Below are 21,200 nucleotides of genomic sequence, written 5' to 3' on the forward strand. Positions count from 1 at the left end.
AGTAGGTACGTTTTAGGTGCCTTTATAGCCATTCTTCGTTGTAATAGAAGTTTCGTTTTTAGTTCCTCATTTATGTTCTCATTACACCTAATAGATTTGTCAGACTTTGTCCTGTAGAATGGACAAATGAATGAGTAAAACATGCCCGATGGGTCTGAAGTAGTAGTTTCACCGTGAGAGTGACTTGTTTAAAATTCCTAATTTAGGCTGGGCGCAGTGGCTCACCTGTAATCCCAGCGCTTCGGGAGGCTGAGGCAGGTGGATCGCCTGAGGTAAGGAGTTCCAGACCAGCCTGGTCAACATGGTAAAACCCCCTCTCTACTAAAAATAAAAAAAATTAGCCGGGCATGGTGGCGGACGCCTGTAATCCCAGCTACTTGGGAGGTTGAGGCAGGAGAATGGCATGAACCTGGAAGGCGGAGCTTGCAGTGAGCCAAGATCGTGTCATTGCACTGCAGTCTGGGCTACAGCACTGAAACTCCGTCTCAATAAATAAATAATAAAATAAAAAGTTCCTAATTTGCACGAGGAGGGAGTTGGCTGTGAAAGCCTCTGGGGGCATCACCAGCTCCTCGAGGATCCCCTGACCTCTTGCTGCTGAGAGTCAAGACCTACTCTCTCTTCCCTTGGGGGCCAAGGGAGTGGAGTGGTGGCCTGGTCTCCACACAGCTGCACCTGCAGCACTGGTCGCCCACCCCACCCGTGAAGGCCAGTGCTCACTCGGAAACTCCACAGTCCCCCACAGAACTTTAGGTTAACAGAACAGAGGGACACGAGGACAGGTTTTCCACAATTTCCTTTTCAGTGCTGTTGCACCTCCCAGGCAGGCAGCGTGGTGTAGCTGTGGGTCAGGATCATAAATTTCACTCCCACTTTTCTAGACGCACCTATCTCCATTTCCAGATTAACTTTTTTTCCCCAGAAAATATTCCACTTGATTCCACAGCTTCCCTGTGTAAATCTAGGCACCTATCCAGAGAGCCCCCAGTTAAGAGTGCTGTTCCAAATCCTTCACAGCAGGTGTTGGCCAGGGGTGCCTCTAGGTTCCTGCCTTATAGGACCAGGAGTGGGAGGATGGGAGGACAGCTGGTGAAGGGAGGCACTCAGAACACCTGGGGCAGTTTGGGCTATTTTTTTTTTTTAAAAAAAACAATTGACCAAATAAGAGTCTTGTCTTCAGTCTTCCTGGTCTACTTAGCCTGTGCCCAGTTATCAGTGTACAGGACCCATTTGCCTTAAATAGAGCCTCCTATGGCCAGTAAATACACATAACACTCCATTTCCTTCCAACCTATGTGCATCCACTGGCTTGGGTCATAGCTTAGTACTGCTGCCTAAATGTGCATGGAAAGAAACAGCCAGCTTTTAAGCCCTTCCAGGACTGTCCCTTCCACACTGAAGTAACAGCAAGGAAGGCGAGACAACGGTGATGTAGACATTTTTCAAACAACTTTTAAATTAGTATAAAACTGTTATACCCACTGTAAACACTGGCTCACGCCTGTAATCCCAGCACTTTGGGAGGCTGAGGCGGGCGGATCACAAGGTCAGGAGATGGAGACCACAATGAAACCCCGTCTCTACTAAAAATACAAAAAATGAGCCGGGTGTGGTGGCGGGTGCCTGTAGTCGCAGCTACTCGGGAGGCTGAGGCAGGAGAATGGCACGAACCTGGGAGGCAGAGCTTGCAGTGAGCGGAAATTGCGCCACTGCACTCCAGCCTGGGCGACAGAGCGAGACTCTGTCTCGGAAAAAAAAAAAAATTATAATAACTACCCTAATCCCACAACTAAAAAATAATCATTGTTGACTATTATCATTAACACTTCGGCTTATTTCTTCCCTGTATCTTTTCTATGCACATCATTATATTTAACATGGTTGAGGTCATGGTAAATAGTTTTATATGCTGCCTTGTAAACATTTTGGGATTTCATGTAAATTTATTTTATGTTTTATATATTTTAAGTTCTGGGTTACATGTGCAGGATGTGCCGGCTTGTTACATAGGTAAACGTGCCATTGTGGTTTGCTGCAACTGTCAACCCATCACCTAGGCTTTAAGCCCGGCTTGCATTAGCTGTTTTTCCTGATGCTCTCCTCCACCGACCTCCCCTCCCCAATAGGCCCCAGTGAGTGTTGTGGTTCCCTTCATGTGTCCACGTATTCTTATTGTTTAGCTCCCACTTACGAGTGAGAACATGTGGTGTTTGGTTTTCTGTTCCTGCATTAGTTTGCTGAGGATAATGGCCTCCAGCTCCATCCATGTCCCTACAAAGGCCATGATCTCGTTTCCTTTTTATGGCTGCATAGTATTCCATGGTGTGTATGTACCACATTTTCTTTATCCAGTCTATCATTGATGGGCATTTGGGTTGATTCCATGTCTTTGCTATTGTGAATAGTACTGTAGTGAACATGCAGTGAAGCATGCATGTATCTTTGTAATAGAATGATTTATATTCTTTTGGATATATATCCAGTAATGAGATTGCTGGGTCAAATGGTATTTCTGGTCCTGAGTCTTTGAGGAATTGCCAGATTGTCTTCCATAACTGTTGAACTAATTTACATTCCCACCAACAGTGTAAAAATGTTTCTGTTTCTTCACAGCCTCGCTAGCATCTGTTATTTCTTATAATTGCCATTCTGACTATGATGAGATGGTATCTCATTGTGGGTTTTGTTTTTTTTTTTTTTAATGAGATGGAGTCTTGCTCTGTCAAATTCTGGATAGAATTTGTTTAAGTTCCTTGTCAGATGGATAGATGGCTGGAGTGCAGTGGCGCAGTCTCGGCTCATTGCAAGTTCCGCCTCATGGGTTCATGCCATTCTCCTGCCTCAGCCTCCGGAGTAGCTGGGACCACAGGCGCCCACCACCACGCCCTGCTAATTTTTTTGTATTTTTAGTAGAGACGGGGTTTCACCATGTTAGCCAGGATGGTCTCGATCTCTTGACTTCGTGATCCGCCCGCCTTGGCCTCCCAAAGTGCTGGCATTACAGGCCTGAGCCACCGTGCCCGGCCGTAGTTTTTTTTTTTTTTTTTCTTCTCTTTTTAAAAAAAAATTTTTTTTATTATTATACTTTAAGTTCTAGGGTACATGTGCATAACATGCAGGTTTGTTACATATGTATACTTGTGCCATGTTGGTGTGCTGCACCCATCATCTTGTCAGCACCCATCAACTCATCCTTTACATCATGCAATCCCTCCCCCCTTCCCCCTCCCCATAATAGGCCCCGGTTTGTGATGTTCCCCTTCCCGAGTCCAAGTGATCTCATTGTTCAGTTCCCACCTATGAGTGAGAACATGCGGTGTTTGGTTTTCTGTTCTTGTGATAGTTTGCTGAGAATGATGGTTTCCAGCTGCATCCATGTCCCTACAAAGGACACAAACTCATCCTTTTTTATGGCTGCATAGTATTCTATGGTATATATGTGCCACATTTTCTTAATCCAGTCTGTCACTGATGGACATTTGGGTTGATTCCAAGTCTTTGCTATTGTGAATAGTGCTGCAACGAACATACGTGTGCATGTGTCTTTATAGCAGCATGATTTATAATCCTTTGGGTATATACCCAGTAATGGGATGGCTGGGTCATATGGTACTTCTAGTTCTAGATCCTTGAGGAATCGCCATACTGTTACCCATAATGGTTGAACTAGTTTACAATCCCACTAACAGTGTAAAAGTGTTCCTATTTCTCCACATCCTCTCCAGCACCTGTTGTTTCCTGACTTTTTAATGATTGCCATTCTAACTGGTGTGAGATAGTATCTCATTGTGGTTTTGATTTGCATTTTTCTGATGGCCAGTGATGACGAGCATTTTTTCATGTGTCTGTTGGCTCTATGCATGTCTTCTTTTGAGAAGTGTCTGTTCATATCCCTTCCCACTTTTTGATGGGGTTGTTTGTTTTTTTCTTGTAAATTTGTTTGAGTTCTTTGTAGGTTCTGGATATTAGCCCTTTGTCAGATGAGTAGATTGCAAAAATGTTCTCCCATTCTGTAGGTTGCCTGTTCACTCTGATGGTAGTTTCTTTTGCTGTGCAGAAGCTCTTTAGTTTAATTAGATCCCATTTGTCAATTTTGGCTTTTGTTGCCGTTGCTTTTAGTGTTTTAGACATGAAGTCCTTGCCCATGCCTATGTCCTGAATGGTATTCCCTAGGTTTTCTTCTAGGGTTTTTATGGTATTAGGTCTAACATTTAAGTCTCTAATCCATCTAGACTTAATTTTCGTATAAGGAGTAAGGAAAGGATCCAGTTTCAGCTTTCTACTTATGGCTAGCCAGTTTTCCCAGCACCATTTATTAAATAGGGAATCCTTTCCCCATTTCTTGTTTCTCTCAGGTTTGTCAAAGATCAGATGGCTGTAGATGTGTGGTATTATTTTTGAGGACTGTGTTCTGTTCCATTGGTCTATATGTCTGTTTTGGTACTAGTACCATGCTGTTTTGGTTACTGTAGCCTTGTAGTATAGTTTGAAGTCAGGTAGCGTGATGCCTCCAGCTTTGTTCTTTTGACTTAGGATTGGCTTGGCAATGCAGGCTCTTTTTTGGTTTCATATGAACTTTAAAGCAGTTTTTTGCAATTCTGTTAAGAAACTCACTGGTAGCTTGATGGGGATGGCGTTGAATCTATAAATTACCTTGGGCAGTATGGCCATTTTCATGATATTGATTCTTTCTATCCATGAGCATGGTATGTTCTTCCATTTATTTGTGTCCTCTTTTATTTCACTGAGCAGTGGTTTGTAGTTCTCCTTGAAGAGGTCCTTCACATCTCCTGTAAGTTGGATTCCTAGGTATTTTATTCTCTTTGAAGCAACTGTGAATGGAAGTTCATTCATGATTTGGCTCTCCGTTTGTCTGTTACTGGTGTATAAGAATGCTTGTGATTTTTGCACGTTGATTTTGTATCCTGAGGCTTTGCTGAAGTTGCTTATCAGCTTAAGGAGATTTTGGGCTGAGACGATGGGGTTTTCTAAATATACAATCATGTCATCTGCAAACAGGGACAATTTGACTTCTTCTTTTCCTAACTGAATACCCTTGATTTCTTTCTCTTGCCTGATTGCCCTAGCCAGAACTTCCAACACTATGTTGAATAGGAGTGGTGAGAGAGGGCATCCGTGTCTTGTGCCAGTTTTCAAAGGGAATTTTTCCAGTTTTTGCCCATTCAGTATGATATTGGCTGTGGGTTTGTCATAAATAGTTCTTATTATTTTGAGATACGTTCCATCAATACCGAATTTATTGAGCGTTTTTAGCATGAAGCGCTGTTCAATTTTGTTGAAGGCCTTTTCTGCATCTATTGAGATAATCATCTGGCTTTTGTCTTTGGTTCTGTTTATATGCTGGATTACGTTTATTGATTTGCGAATGTTGAACCAGCCTTGCATCCCAGGGATGAAGCCCACTTGATCATGGTGGATAAGCTTTTTGATGTGTTGCTGGATTCGGTTTGCCAGTATTATTATTGAGGATGTTTGCATTGATGTTCATCAGGGATATTGGTCTAAAATTCTCTTTTTTTGTTGTGTCTCTGCCAGGCTTTGGTATCAGGATGATGTTGGCCTCATAAAATGAGTTAGGGAGGATTCCCTCTTTTTCTGCTGATTGGAATAGTTTCAGAAGGAATGGTACCAGCTCCTCCTTGTACCTCTGGAAGAATTCAGCTGTGAATCCATCTGGTCCTGGACTTTTTTTGGTTGGTAGGCCTCAATTTGCCTCAATTTCAGAGCCTGCTATTGGTCTATTCAGGGATTCAACTTCTTCCTGAGTTAGTCTTGGGAGAGTGTAAGTGTCCAGGAAATTATCCATTTCTTCTAGATTTTCTAGTTTATTTGCGTAGAGGTGTTTATTGTATTCTCTGATGGTACTTTGTATTTCTGTGGGGTCGGTGGTGATATCCCCTTTATCATTTTTTATTGCTTCTATTTGATTCTTCTCTCTTTTCTTCTTTATTAGTCTTGCTAGCGGTCTATCAATTTTGTTGATCTTTTCAAAAAACCAACTCCTGGATTCATTGATTTTTTGGAGGGTTTTTTGTGTCTCTATCTCCTTCAGTTCTGCTCTGATCTTAGTTATTTCTCGCCTTCTGCTAGCTTTTGAATGTGTTTGCTCTTGCTTCTCTAGTTCTTTTAATTGTGATGTTAGAGTGTCAATTTTAGATCTTTCCAGCTTTCTGTTGTGGGCATTTAGTGCTATAAATTTCCCTCTACACACTGCTTTAAATGTGTCCCAGAGATTCTGGTATGTTGTATCTTTGTTCTCATTTGTTTCAAAGAACATCTTTATTTCTGCCTTCATTTCGTTATGTACCCAGTAGTCATTCAGGAGCAGGTTGTTCAGTTTCCATGTAGTTGAGCGGTTTTGATTGAGTTTCTTAGTCCTGAGTTCTAGTTTGATTGCACTGTGGTCTGAGAGACAGTTTGTTACAATTTCTGTTCTTGTACATTTGCTGAGGAGTGCTTTACTTCCAATTATGTGGTCAATTTTTGAATAAATGTGATGTGGTGCTGAGAAGAATGTATATTCTGTTGATTTGGGGTGGAGAGTTCTGTAGATGTCTATTAGGTCTGCTTGCTGCAGAGATGAGTTCAATTCCTGGATATCCTTGTTAACTTTCTGTCTCATTGATCTGTCTAATGTTGACAGTGGGGTGTTGAAGTCTCCCATTATTATTGTATGGGAGTCTAAGTCTCTTTGTAAGTCTCTAAGGACTTGCTTTATGAATCTGGGTGTTCCTGTATTGGGTGCATATATATTTAGGATAGTTAGCTCTTCCTGTTGAATTGATCCCTTTACCATTATGTAATGGCATTCTTTGTCTCTTTTGATCTTTGATGGTTTAAAGTCTGTTTTATCAGAGACTAGGATTGCAACCCCTGCTTTTTTTTGTTCTCCATTTGCTTGGTAGATCTTCCTCCATCCCTTTATTTTGAGCCTATGTGTGTCTCTGCATGTGAGATGGGTCTCCTGAATACAGCAAACTGATGGGTCTTGACTCTTTATCCAGTTTTCCAGTCTGTGTCTTTTAATTGGAGCATTTAGTCCATTTACATTTAAGATTAATATTGTTATGTGTGAACTTGAATCTGTCATTATGGTATTAACTGTTTATTTTGCTCGTTAGTTGATGCAGTTTCTTTCTAGCATTGATGGTCTTTACATTTTGGCATGTTTTTGCAATGGCTGGTACCGGTTGTTCCTTTCCATGTTTAGTGCTTCCTTCAGGGTCTCTTGTAAGGCAGGCCTGGTGGTGACAAAATCTCTAAGCATTTGCTTATCTGTAAAGGATTTTATTTCTCCTTCACTTATGAGACTTAGTTTGGCTGGATATGAAATTCTGGGTTGAAAATTCTTTTCTTTAAGAATGTTGAATATTGGCCCCCACTCTCTTCTGGCTTGCAGAGTTTCTGCCGAGAGATCTGCTGTTAGTCTCATGGGCTTCCCTTTGTGGGTAACCTGACCTTTCTCTCTGGCTGCCCTTAACAGTTTTTCCTTCATTTCAACTTTGGTGAATCTGACAATTATGTGTCTTGGAGTTGCTCTTCTCGAGGAGTGTCTTTGTGGCGTTCTCTGTATTTCCTGAATTTGAATGTTGGCCTGCCTTACTAGGTTGGGGAAGTTCTCCTGGATGATATCCTGAAGAGCATTTTCCAACTTGGTTCCATTTTCCCCCTCACTTTCAGGCACCCCAATCAGATGTGATTTGGTCTTTTCACATAATACCATACTTCTTGAAGCCTTTGTTCATTTCTTTTTCTCTTTTTTCTTTAGACTTCTCTTCTCGCTTCATTTCATTCATTTGATCCTCAATCACTGATACTCTTTCTTCCAGTTGATTGAGTCAGTTACTGAAGCTTATGCATTTGTCACGTATTTCTCGTGTCATGGTTTTTATCTCTGTCAGTTCGTTTATGGCCTTCTCTGCATTGATTATTCTAGTTATCCATTCTTCCATTCTTTTTTCAAGATTTTTAGTTTCTTTGTGCTGGGTACGTAATTCGTCTTGTAGCTCTGAGAAGTTTGATGGACTGAAGCCTTCTTCTCTCAACTTGTCAAAGTCATTCTCCGTCCAGCTTTTATCCGTTGCTGGTGATGAGCTGCATTCCTTTGGAGGGGAGATGCGCTCTTTTTTGAATTTCCAGCTTTTCCGCCCTGCTTTTTCCCCATCTTTGTGGTTTTATCTGCCTTTGGTCTTTGATGATGGTGACGTACTGAAGGGGTTTTGGTGTGGGTGTCCTTCCTGTTTGTTAGTTTTCCTTCTGACAGTCAGGACCCTCAGCTGTAGATCTGTTGGAGATTGCTTGAGGTCCACTCCAGACCCTGTTTGCCTCGGTATCAGCAGCAGAGGCTGCAGAAGATAGAATATTGCTGAACAGCGAGTGTACCTGTCTGATTCTTGCTTTGGAAGCTTCGTCTCAGGGGTATACCCCGCCGTGTGAGGTGTGGGGTGTCAGTCTGCCCGTAGTGGGGGATGTCTCCCAGTTAGGCTATTCAGGGGTCAGGGAGCCACTTGAGCAAGCAGTCTGTCTGTTCTCAGATCTCAACCTCCGTGTTGGGAGATCCACTGCTCTCTTCAAAGCTGTCAGACAGGGTTGTTTGCATCTGCAGAGGTTTCTGCTGCTTTTTGTTGTTGTTGTTTAGCTGTGCCCTGTCCCCAGAGGTGGAGTCTACAGAGACAGGCAGGCCTCCTTGAGCTGCTGTGGGCTCCACCCAGTTCAAGTTTCCCAGCAGCTTTGTTTACCTACTTAAGCCTCAGCAATGGCGGGCGCCCCTCCCCCAGCCTTGCTGCTGCCTTGCCCTTAGATCGCAGACTGCTGTGCTAGCAATGAGGGAGGCTCGGGGGCGTAAGACCCTCCCAGCCAGGTGTGGGATATAATCTCCTGGTGTGCTGTTTGCTAAGACCCTTGGTAAAGTGCAATATTGGGGTGGGAGCTACCCAATTTTCCAGGTGTTGTGTGTCTCAGTTCCCCTGGCTAGGAAAAAGGATTCCCTTCCCCCTTGTGCTTCCCAGGTGAGGCAATGCCTCGCCCTGCTTCAGCTCTTGCTGGTCGGGCTGCAGCAGCTGACCAGCACTGATTGTCCGGCACTCCCTAGTGAGATGAACCTGTTACCTCAGTTGAAAATGCAGAAATCACCTGTCTTCTGTGTTGCTTGCGCTGGGAGCTGGAGACTGGAGCTGTTCCTATTCGGCCATCTTGCTCTGCTCCCTCTGATGATAGTTTCTTTTGCTGTGCAGAAGCTTTTACTTGGATCCTGTTTGTCAATTTTTGCTTTCGTTGCAATTGCTTTTGACATTTTCATCATGAAATCTTTGCTCGTGCCTATGTCCTGAATGGTATTGCGTAGATTTTCCTCTAGGATTTTTATAGTTTTGGATTTTACATTTAAGTCTTTAATCCATCTTGAGTTAATTTAAGTATTTAATCCACTTTGAGTTAATTTTTGTATAAGGTATAAAGAAGGGGTAGAGTTTCAATTTTTTGCATATGGCTAGCCAGTTCTCCTAGGAACAAGGAATGGGGAAAGGATAGGGAATACTTTCCCCATTGCTTGTTTTTGTCAGGTTTGTCGGAAATCAGATGGTTGTAGATGTGCAGTCTTATTTGTGAGTTCTCTATTCTGTTCCGTTGGTCTGTGTGTCTGTTTTTGTACCAGTACCATGCTGTTTTGCTTACTGTAGCCTCCAGCTGTGTTCTTTTTGCTTAGATTCTCTTGGCTATGTGGGCTTTTGTTTTTATGTTCCATAAGAATTTGAAAGTAGTTTTTTCTAATTCTGTGAAGAATGTCAATGGTAGGTTAATGGTAATAGTATTGGATCTATAAATTACTTTGGGCAGTATGGCCATTTTCATGATATTGATTCTTCCTATCCATGAGCATGGAATAGTTTTTCCGTTTGTTTGTGTCCTCTCTGATTTTCTTAAGCAGTGGTTCGTAGTTCTTCTTGAAGAGATCCTTCACTTCCCTTGTTAGTTGTATTCCTTGGTATTTTATTCTCTTTATGGCAATTGTGAATGGGATTTCACTCATAATTTGGCTCTCTGCTTGCCTGTTGTTGGTATATAGGAATGCTTGTTTGATTTTTGCACATTGATTTTGTGTCCTGAGACTTTGCTGAAGTTTCTTATCAGCTTAAGAAGCTTTTGGGCTGAGACAGTGGGATTTTCTAGATACAGGATCATGTCATTTGCAAACAGAGACAGTTTGGCTTCCTGTCTTCCTATTTGAATACCTTTTTTTTTTTTTTTTTTTGGAGATGGAGTTTTGCTCTGTCGCCCAGGCAGGAGTGCAGTGGCAGGATCTCGGCTCACTGCAAGCCACCTCCTGGGTTCGCACCTTTCTCCTGCCTCAGCCTCCCGAGTAGCTGGGACTATAGGCACCCGCCACCATGCCTGGCTATTTTTTTGTATTTTTAGTAGAGACGGGGTGTCACCGTGTTAGGCAGGATGGTCTCGATCTCCTAACCTCATGATCCGCTTGCCTTGGCCTCCCAAAGTGCTGGAAATACAGGCATGAGCCACCGCGCCAGGCCTCGAATACCCTTTGTTTCTTTCTCTTGCCTGATTGCCCTGGCCAGAACTTATTATTATTTTTTTTTGAGACAGTCTTGCGCTATTGCCCAGGCTGGAGTGCAGTGGTGCGATCTCAGCTCACTGCAAGCTCTGCCTTCTGGGTTATCACCATTCTCCTGCTTCAGCTTCCCGAGTAGCTGGGACTACAGGCGCCCGCCACCACACCCGGCTAATTTTTTGTGTTTTTTAGTAGAGATGGGGTTTCACCATGTTAGCCAGGATGGTCTTGATCTGAGCTCGTGATCTGCCCGCCTCGGCCTCGCAGAGTGCTGGGATTACAGGCGTGAGCCACAACCCCTGGCCCAGAACTTTCAATACTATGTTGAATAGGAGTGGTGAGAGAGGACATCCTTGTTTCGTGTGGTTTTCAAGGGGAGTGCTTCCAGCTTTTGCACATTCAATATGATACTGGCTGTGGATTTGTCATGAATGACTCTTATCATAAAAAATTTTTCATACACATGTTTTTGTTTGTTTTAGAGAGCGAGTGTTGCTTTGTTGCCCAAGCTGGAGTGCGGTGGCACAGTCATGGCTTGTTGCAGCCCCTGAAATGCTGGACTCAAGTGATCCTCCCAGCTTACTCTGGGTAGCTGGGATTACAGGCACAGGTCACCACACCCAGCTAATGGTTTGATTGTTTTGTAGAGATGTGTTTTGCTATGTTTCCCAGACTGATCTCAGTCTCGTGGGTGCAAGCGATCCTCCTACCTTTGCCTCCCAAATGTTGGGATTAGAGGCGTGAGCCACCGTGCCTGGCAACATCTTAATGACTCTAAAATATGGATGAGGCAAAAAAAAGTTCATTCAAATCCTGATCAGTCAATGAGTCTTTACAATTTCTCTAAAACTTCCAAGCAAAATCCAAGGTAGTGCCTTGCACATGTCGCTTGACAAAGCAGTGACATATGTACCCTTGTGTTTTATTCTAACCATAAACTGTGAAGAACAGAATGCTGCTTTGGAGCCTCATACTCAGCCCTGTGTAGAAGAGATTCATACGTAGAAAGTAAATGAAGTCCCCAAAGTCATACAGTCAGTGAAAAACCTGGAACTAAAATGCAGACCTGTTTCCTGTCTCCATTTGTTTCTCGAAACTTAGGGTTTTTTCCAGCGATTAATGCTCAGTGTCAGGAGACACATTCTTCCTCGCTGTGGCATCAGTAAAAAGGGCTGGACTTTTAAGAAGCTGGTGAAATTAGGGGCATTTGACAGGTTTTATTAAACTTTGGTTTAATAACAGGCCTACCTCTAACTGATACACATGTGGCTTATTTTGGTTGACCTCTTATTGTTCAGCAAGTGCTTCTTCAATTTGGAGAATATATTCATATAACTGTTCACAAGTGGCCCCAGCCGAGGTCTGTAAGGATGATGACTATTTTAAGAAAATGCTTTTTTGGCAAGAAGAAAAATTTTCTAACCTACTCCTACTTCCTGTTACTCAAAATCTTCAAAAGGATGTTGAAGTAGTTTTTGATGTATGTTACATTGTGATGTCACCTAAAAAATCTAAGGCTGTTGTTATATTACACTGCATAAAATGATAATTCCTGTTTGCTATCTTAAAAAAATCGTGAGAAAAACGAAATTTAGAAAGCTCGGTGGTGATACTTTAAAATTAGGGCTTAGGTTAAATATTTATTATTTTTTTGAATGTGACAAGAACATCTTAAGAAAACACACAGCTAAGAAATACAGTGGCAACAATTCATATAAATTAGGTTATTAACTAAGCTACCAAGACCTTTAAAGGCAATTAGTTACTACTCCTGAAAGGGTTCTAATACAAATCTTAAGATGTAGGCATTATTTATGTAGTGGTACAAAAAAAAGTCATGCTCTATGTTGGGTTAATATCTCTTCACTTTTATTTTGATTATTCAAGGAGTCTATAAGACTGAGTCTCAAAAAATAGTGTAATAGTGAAACATATAAAGGGATAAAATCAGTTGAGCTTCTTTGGGACACTTAGGGAAGAACTGTGTGGCCAAGTGTGTATGCATTGAGAAGCAAGTATAATTGTATGGAATTCTGCTTACTGAAGAACTAGGAATGAATCCGTCATTAGAAACACTTATATTATTGATTAATAATTAGCAAAACCTTAGTTTTCAGTACTTTAATTTTAAAAAGCATCATTGGGTGCTACTGCTACAACCTGAGTCAAATAAGTCAAGACATGTCTCTTCTCTGGGTTCTTTGTGATCATGATTGTTGACCCAAATTCATCTTGGAGTAAGTTTGACTTGAAAGTTCTCAGTGAATTGTGCTGAACCTAAAAATTCTTTTCAAACTATAGCATCTGTTCTGTATTTACAAACTGAAATAACTACGGATGTCAAATGAAAGAAGATTCTATTTCCTTTAGAAAATATTTTTTTTTTTAGAAGTTTGCATCAAAAATCTTTTTAGAGGCCGGGTGCGGTGGCTCGTGCCTATAAACCCAGCACTTTGGGAGGCCAAAGCAGGAGGAGGCCAGGAGCTCAAGACCATCCTGGGCAACATAGCAAGGCCCTGTCTCTGCAAAAAAATTAACATGATTAACTGGGTGCAGTGGTGAGCACCTGTAGTCCCAGCTACTGGGGAGGCTGAAGTGGTGGAATCACTTAAGCCCAAGAGTTCAAGGTTGCAGTGAGCTGAGATCACCGTACTGCACTCCAGTGTGGGTGCCAGTAAGACCTCTGTTAAAAAAAAAAAAATTAAAAATATTTATTTATGTTTATGTTACGGGAAAGCCAATGTGTAATTGTTGCCATTTCTTCCACCCAGTGCCCTGCCAGACTGTTTTAGATTACTTGAAGACGGTTCTGCAGCACCACAACCAACTCCTGATACCACAGCCAGCCGACCAGCCAACTGAGGTAGGTCTCTAGGGAAAAGATAAATGTTCCATTTGGGATTCCCTTAAGATGAAGTCTCTTGATAATTTACCAGTGTATACCAAAACAGAATGGCTAGCAAAATAGTTTTTGACTGAGGTTTACAGGTCTGTTACCTGTAAGTATGTAATTTGTGGAGAAAGATGACACATGTATTTATCTACAGAGATTCAGCTTCGTACTGAGTGGGGAAAGACAGAGGTAATGACAATTTAAATAGCATGGGCAATTTTTCCACCATTCTGTTTGCACAGAGATGCCTGAAATGAGAGACACCAACTTGTCATTCCCTCAGACAGAGCCTGTGTTCCACATGCCCCTCACTCTGGGCACCTCACAAACTGGGCACGATTCTCCCGTGTGTAGATAGGCATTTTCCAGACGTCAGGGCCTCTGGATATGGGTTATTTTTTTCATCTGGGTTTCAGTGGAAGAAACCACAGTCTCTCCCAATCTATAGAAGAAATTATGTGTTTTAATAGTAATAAAGATGGTATATACTTATAAGATGTTCAAGACTCAGTTTTGAATATATGACTTTCATACAAGACTTGAGAACTGTAGACAATCCCCACAAGAATCCCCTGAGGAAGCTCTGAGGTTTCCCCCAGCCTAAAAATAAGCCTTCCTTGGATTCTCCTTCTCTTCCGCCGTCATTGCCCTCCTTTCTACTTCCATCGTCTTCCAGGCTCCCAAAGCATCCTGGGTCAGCACCTTCATTCTGCACTACAGCACATCTTGCTCCTTGAAAGTTCGGCCCGGGTCTCATCTCTAGTGTCATAGAAGACACTCGATTCATGATTGCTGAATGGTGACCTCATTTTTTTCTAATGATTAAACATTTGAAAAGCTGGTCTATGTTCTTTATCTTCTCTCTCTTAATTTCCATTTGCTCTTCCCCCCTGTAATCTGGCTTCACTTCCATCACTACCAGAGTTTTCTGCAAGAGGCCCCTGGTGACTCTCCAGTTGTCTGGTCCTGTGACCCTTTTTCCACTCTGGTCACCCCACGCCTTCACCTCTCCTCCTCTGTGCTCTCTCTTGCCCTTAGCCTTAGTGTTAGTACTTTCTCCTGGTTCCTTGCTCCTCTTCCTATGACGCCTTCATGAGTTTTTCCATCCACTGTTCTCCAGAGTTCATGCTTTGTCTTTTTCTCTCACTCTCTACTGCCTTTTCTCATCAGCTATGTTTCTTATTTATTTATTTTTGAGACAGGGCCTTGCTTTCTTGCCCAGGCTGGAGTACAGTGGCATGATCATGACTCACTGCTTCCTCTACCTCCCAGGCTCAGGTGATCCTCCCACCTCAGCCCTGCAAATAGCCGAGACTACAGGTGTGCACCACCACGCCCAGCTAACTTTTAGTTTTTATAGAGACAGGGTCTCACTATGTTGCCCAGGCTGGTCTTGAACTCCTGAGCTCAAGTGAATCTCCTGCCTCAGCCTCCCAAAGTGTTGGGATTACAGGCATGAGCCTGGGTCCAGTTGTGTTTCTTTTAACATTCACTAGATGTGTGTTAACAAGTCCCACATGCATACCTAGAGCACCAGCTCCGGTGGCTTCATTGTAGACCACTGTGCCAACTGCCTGGCCCACAGTGGTTTGCCCATACACCGCTTGATCTCACCGCACTTATTCTGAATACCCATCTGCAGTTCCTCCAGTTTTCAATAAAGGCCCCACCAACCCCAGGTAAAAGTTTTGACACATCACTGACCCCCTCATTTCCTACGTCTAAGAATTCTACAGCTATGTTGAGTTGTCTCTCTTTTCCTAGGTCGACTGTCTCACCTATTGCAGCAGCTTCTTTCTTCTCCATTCTCCACACTGGAAAGTTTTTTTTTTCTCCCTGAATTACAGATCCAAAGTAAATGTATACGTAAAATCCTTTGCTCCCTAGAATTAAATCCATATTTCCTAACTTGACATTATTGTCATACAAAAAGCACAACTGAAAAGCCCACTTCCTCCAGGAAGCTCTCCCTGACTGCCACACCCCTGCTTTGTGCCTGTGTGGCATACTGTTCATAAGTGTAATTCAGAGCTAGTTACCTTGCTTAATGTAAATGTACACCTATGTCTTCCATTTGATCATGACTCAAGTAACCCATTAAGGGTGATTCATTTTGTTTTTTTTTCAGTGACTCAACAATAGGTCAATGTTTAATAACCTGTAGGTGGCTAATTGAAGAAAATATACAACAAGAATTCTACAAAAATAAGAAGATAGGGGAAATATCTACATTTCCTCTGGATAGGACTACTTAAACTTTACGACTCATCATCATTATGACTGTACTATTTTTATTGTCATTTCAGGCACACGAGCATTTTCTCATTTTTATTATTTATCACATTTTACTTCTATTAACTATGCTAAAACAGGTTTATAAATCTCATCTATAACCCGGAAAGCATTCTGAATTGTGCTTTGGGCTATAAATTACTTTCTCTTTCTTTCCCTTTTTCTTGATAAAAATTACGTCCAAATGGGATTCCTACATTTTATGAGACCAACATTTTATGCAGAGCTACTGCATTCAGTGGATTTTTTCAAAGTTTTTGGGAAAGCTCCTTTCCTGGATTGTCAGCTGCCAGATCACTAGTCTGTCCCATCTTGAAATAGACCGGTTTCAGAGGCACAGCAAAGCATTGCGTACAGGGTGAACCCTGAACTCGGGGATGGCATCCCCAGCCCCATCCCTTTGAGTTGTGAAGCCTTGGAAAGGGATTTGACCTCCGTGGTAAACAGAGCTGTAATCCTGGCTTACCGGGTGATCTCACTCGCCTGAGCAAAACAGCTTTTAAAAATTATATGGTGTTAAATAAACAGCTTAAAAAGCAGCTAGACAGTCTTTTCTAAGGCTGATGAGTATTTACAGGGACCATAACTAAGAGGATGGTGGAAGTCTTGTTTTTTAAATTAAGGATGGTAGAAGTCTCCTTTTTAGTGGCTCCTCATCTGCGTTGTTCTCCTTAAAGTTCTTTACTTTTGCAAATTTATATTCAGTGGTTAAAAAAAAAAGTAAGAATTCTTCATTGTAGCCACCATTACTGGGTGTCTGCTGTGTGCCAGCCACAGAGGCCTGTGCTCCACTGCATCAGCCGTTCAGCAAATGTTTATTGCACCTGCATTGTGTCAGGTGCTGTACTCCACCCTGAGAGTCTGGCGTAGAACAAACAGGTAACAGTTCCAGCGCTCATAAGCTTATCTTCTAGTGGGAGATGGCTGGACTGCTCGCCACAAACCACCAAGCTGGGATTGTCGTCTGTATTTTAACAGAAAGGAGTGAAGTTTAGAAAAGTCACCTTCCCAAGGCTGAACCCAGAGCCCAGCTGTGGAATAGACCTAGTACCTCCACCTGTGAGGAGAAAGGAGGGAAATGTGCAAAGTGCTTGGGGCAGGCGCTTCAGGCTGGTCATCTGTTGCTCAATACATGGGGACGTTTATTAAGCTTCCTCCATGAAAGTACTGGTGACACAGTGAGTGGTTTTGAGTCAGCCAGCCCCCAGATTTCACGACCCCCCCACCTCCCACCCAGCCTCCCTGAGGGCCGAGGGGTCAACCATTCAGAGCCGTTAGGAGACCTTTCCTCTCAGTGCTTGGGAAGCAATGGATTTATTTTCCCTGCTGCCGCTTTCCTCCCAACCGTAGCCTCTGTTCCTCATTTTTGTGAAAGACATCACTGTTTGACCTGGGGATCATCTTGCTTCCTCAGTCTCCTGTACATACACCCTGGCCCATGGAATTGGTTGCCTGGCCCCCTCGATTCGACAGCTTTCACTCCCACCTCTCTCTGCCCTGCACAGACTTGATTCAGACCTCCGTCTCTCACCTCCTGCCAGGAAACAGCAACCGGGGCTGAAGGACTTTTTGGGAGGTCTGGGCCCCTGCCCATCTTTTGATTGTCTCTTATACGCAGGGTCCTCCACTGTACCCAGCCAAGGCTGGGCTCATGCTCCCAAATAGTCACATCTTGTACTCATGATAATTTAGTTCCTTTCAGTTGTGTAGATGGGGAAACTGATCCAACAACTTGGAGTAACTTGCTCACGTTACTCTAATAAGACACAGAACCAAGATTCAATTCAAACCCAGCCTGACTGTAAATTCAGAGCACATAGGTGCCTCAGCTGCCTTCCTTAGGAAAGGAGACCACATCACACTGTTGCTCGTTGAGGAGCGTAGGAGTGCTGCCGTGGTGAGTCTCCACGCGCAGAACTCGGTGCCAGTTTCCCAGCCGCATCGGGCTGCCTCCCTCTTGTTGGTTCCTATGCCATTTCCCCTTCTCAGTGTTTAACTAAGCAGGGCACTTTTTGAAATAAAACCCTATCAGATCCAAATGGTGCCAAATTTATAACCTGTAGTAAATTTGCCAAGTTGTAAAAATGAATGAGTTTTCCCTTCTTTGTTTTGTACACCTTAATTACTGGGGAAGGAGTACATTAAAACTAAGATCATGGGTTAATTAATTTGTCCTGGACTGTAGAATTTTATGGACAACCAGAACTAAAGTAATGGTTGTGTAGGTGCAATTGATTAAACATGGCTTATAAATGTTACAGAAATTCCCATAATTAGTCCCACTGCAGCTATTTAGCCCGGGAATTTTATAGCAGACATAAATTATGAAGGTGAAAAGTAAGAAAAATTTTGAGTTGACATAGTGGCATTTGCAGAAGCTGTAATTTGAGGAAACCTGTTTTGCATGATTATTAGTGATTTCTTTTTTCAGTTTCCACAATTCTCCCTTCTTAAAATTTGCTTTTTAATGTTGTTTCTATTGTAATGCAGTGACTACCAGGTGTTGGGTGCGTTAAACATAAGTAATACCTTATTAAAATAGATCACCAGCATCATTTCGAAAAGTACTTAAAAGTAACCAAAAAATGAAGGACCTGTTTGATCACACTCTTCAAAGTTTTGCATATTTTAATAGATTGAAAAGGAAAGTTACAGGTTAGATTTAAATAGTGTTCCCCGTCATTGGATCTTGACACGTTTGAACCTACCTGTTAAAATGTAAGTTATAAATAGCTCCCCTTTCAAAGGTGTTCATTATACCTCATTGGCTCTTGTTACAGAAAATGCAAATGTAATTTGAAAAGTGCCCCTTCTGAGTCTGAGCAATTACTTGCGCACTTCAATACCTGGTTCATTGTCAGCATAGCCATTTGGTTAAAAAGCGTGTTTGCCTTTGAAATGGAGATCACTTCTGCTTCTGGCTGGCTGACTCGGTGGGTAATGAGAAAATATTTCGCTTTTCCAGGGAAGCAAGCAGCTGTTGAACAACTATCCTGTCTACATAACGAGCAAACAGTGGGATGAGGCTGTAAATTCTTCAAAGAAAGATGGGAGACGGCTCCTTCGATACCTCATCAGATTTGTTTTCACAACCGATGAGCTTAAGTACTCATGCGGCCTTGGGAAAAGGAAAAGGTCAGTGCAGTCAGGAGAGACAGGTCCCGAAAGACGCCCTCTGGATCCAGTTAAAGTAACATGCCTCCGAGGTACTGCATCCTTCCGCTCAGTGTCACCATCTGTGATCTCATTTCACCGCATTGGCTGTGGCTCTCCCCGTACAAGTGTTCAGCCTTACTGTATTTTGATTTCTTTCTGCTGAGAACGTCTAGGCTTCATGTGGCCCATCTACTCAGTATTGAGAAGCTCTTTTAAAAACCTCCGTTTGCCTTAGCATTGTTGTTCTCACTAAGTGGTACATAAGCATCGCATAACACCTCATGTTTCACGCTTCAAATTCAGATTTTCTTTGCTGCCAGAGAAGGCCACCTCCAGCAAAACTGGAGCATGGGGGAACACACAGAGGAAGGGAAGGCGTGGAAATTTTTTTTAATGGGTAAAATGTTACCTCATTTCCAGTTCTAGTTTGTGTCCCCTTCTAGTACCTTCTCAAGAATACTTGGCCCAACTCCTTAAATTTGTTTAGGATTAATTCTCCTTAGTGCTAAAATATACCTTGCCCGGTAAAACATTTTTCTTTTGGTTAAAAAAAAAAAGTTTCTATTAAATGTACTGCGGAGATAATACGACTTCAGCAGTATTTAATAGCTGATTACTTTGCAGTTGATCTGCACTATTGTAGGCCAGGCAGAGGGGTGGGAAGGAGGAATCAGGAGGTATCCAGTTGATTCAGCAAGTGCAAATACAGACCTAGACAAATAGAAGTGTTATAGTGCCAACAAAACATTGTTCACACCTGAAAAATCCATATCAAAAAGCTCAATATTAGCCTATACAATTCAATGGCAGTTTTATTGACTGGAAAGACTTAATATTGATTTACTCTAAATAGGGATAAAAATTTTTCCTGGTGAGGAAATCACAGTAAAAAAAAAAAAGCTGGATTATCACTGCTAAGGCCCTGGTTATATGAAAGAATACTTCTGCACTCCCTTCTGAGATGCCCACAGTGACATTATGTGCCTAGGATGCATACGTAGTATTGGTTAGCAGCTGAGATTCCCTAGCCCTGCCCCCAGAGATTCTGATTCAGAAGGGATGGGGCAGGCATGCTCAAGACCACCTTAGGGATTTATGCACACATGGCCCACAATTCAGGAAACCACCTGAGATGAAAATGCCTGTGTTTACTAGGCACAAGTGCTCCAGCACACCTCCTATTAGTCGGTCTGAATATTCCACTTACTCAGAGCGACTAGGTGGTAGAAATTTCCAGGGTCTGTCCTGCCAAACTAGCTACAGTTTTCTGTATTCCCTGACATCATCAGAGATGATGGAGTTACTCACCAAGAGGCACTGTTGAGCTTGGGGGCTTGACTGTGCCCTGTACGTGTGTACTCAAGGGAGTTGCCTTTAGACTTATAAAGGAGTCAAATAAGGGGTCTCATCGCTGTATTGTTTTCCAGAAATTCTTACACAACATTTTATATTTCTGTAGCAAGTCAGTGGAAGTGATGGATTAAAATACATCCCAGAAAACTTGTGCTGCTGCTCTGGAAGCACTGCAGGAGCCACTGTCACACTGATGCCTGATGCAGCCCAGGCTGCCTAACCAGAGACTGCTGTCTCCAGCTCATTTTTCACTTAGGGCCACAATGCATGGACCTCCATCCAGCTTTTGGGTGGGGAATACATAGGCAAGATATGGTGATTGTCCATGTTGGAGGCAGCTGAAACAGTTCACTCTTCCGGGCATGTTAATTGCTTTGTGGTAAAATTAAATATTTGGAGGAGATAGCATGTAAAAAATATTTGCCAGCCCATGTATAGAAATGACATTTTCGGAAATATAGCTAATCACACGACATTCTAAGAACATGGGTACCTTCTCTGAACTAACACTTAGGCACCTCCTCAGTCATTAAGACTGTTGTTTTATTGTACTCCATCTTCAAATTAGTAGCTGGTTAAAGAATACCATGCTAATGATATTTGTTGTGCTTCTGGAGATAGTAACATTCTCAAAATGTGAGCAGGTAACAACTTGGGTTTTGAAATCTGCTCCTTGCTTATACCAGACGTGGTGCATCCCATGCCTTACAAATCAAATTTACCTTTTATTTCAACAGCAAATGTTCCTTAGAGGGATTACCCTCTTACTTACGCAATTTTTTTTTTTTTGACTTTTGCACATGAGAAGAAAATTTGTATGGAATAAATTGGGTCTAATGAGTGACATCATCATGGCATTGCATTGGATTTCCCATAAAGCTTTTCTTACAGAGCTTCTGTTAAAGTTTAAGCAGCCTG

At 42.4% G+C, this 21,200-nt stretch overlaps 1 protein-coding gene across 2 annotated transcripts in view; it reads left to right on the plus strand.

Annotated features, from left to right (window-relative positions):
• Window positions 1–21,200, plus strand: part of BEND4 (BEN domain containing 4) — a 46,453-nt gene that overhangs the window by 18,410 nt on the left and 6,843 nt on the right. Inside the window, exons 3-4 of one of the 2 annotated variants that reach the window (XM_017958664.3) lie at window positions 13,360–13,451; window positions 18,739–18,979. In XM_017958664.3, the coding sequence (XP_017814153.1) occupies window positions 13,360–13,451; window positions 18,739–18,979 (333 nt within the window). The remainder of the gene's footprint in view (window positions 1–13,359; window positions 13,452–18,738; window positions 18,980–21,200) is intronic. The other variant, XM_021938412.2, reaches the window with a different exon arrangement.

Source organism: Papio anubis, chromosome 3 (assembly GCF_008728515.1).
Source record: "Papio anubis isolate 15944 chromosome 3, Panubis1.0, whole genome shotgun sequence".
NCBI classification, from domain to species: domain Eukaryota; kingdom Metazoa; phylum Chordata; class Mammalia; order Primates; family Cercopithecidae; genus Papio; species Papio anubis.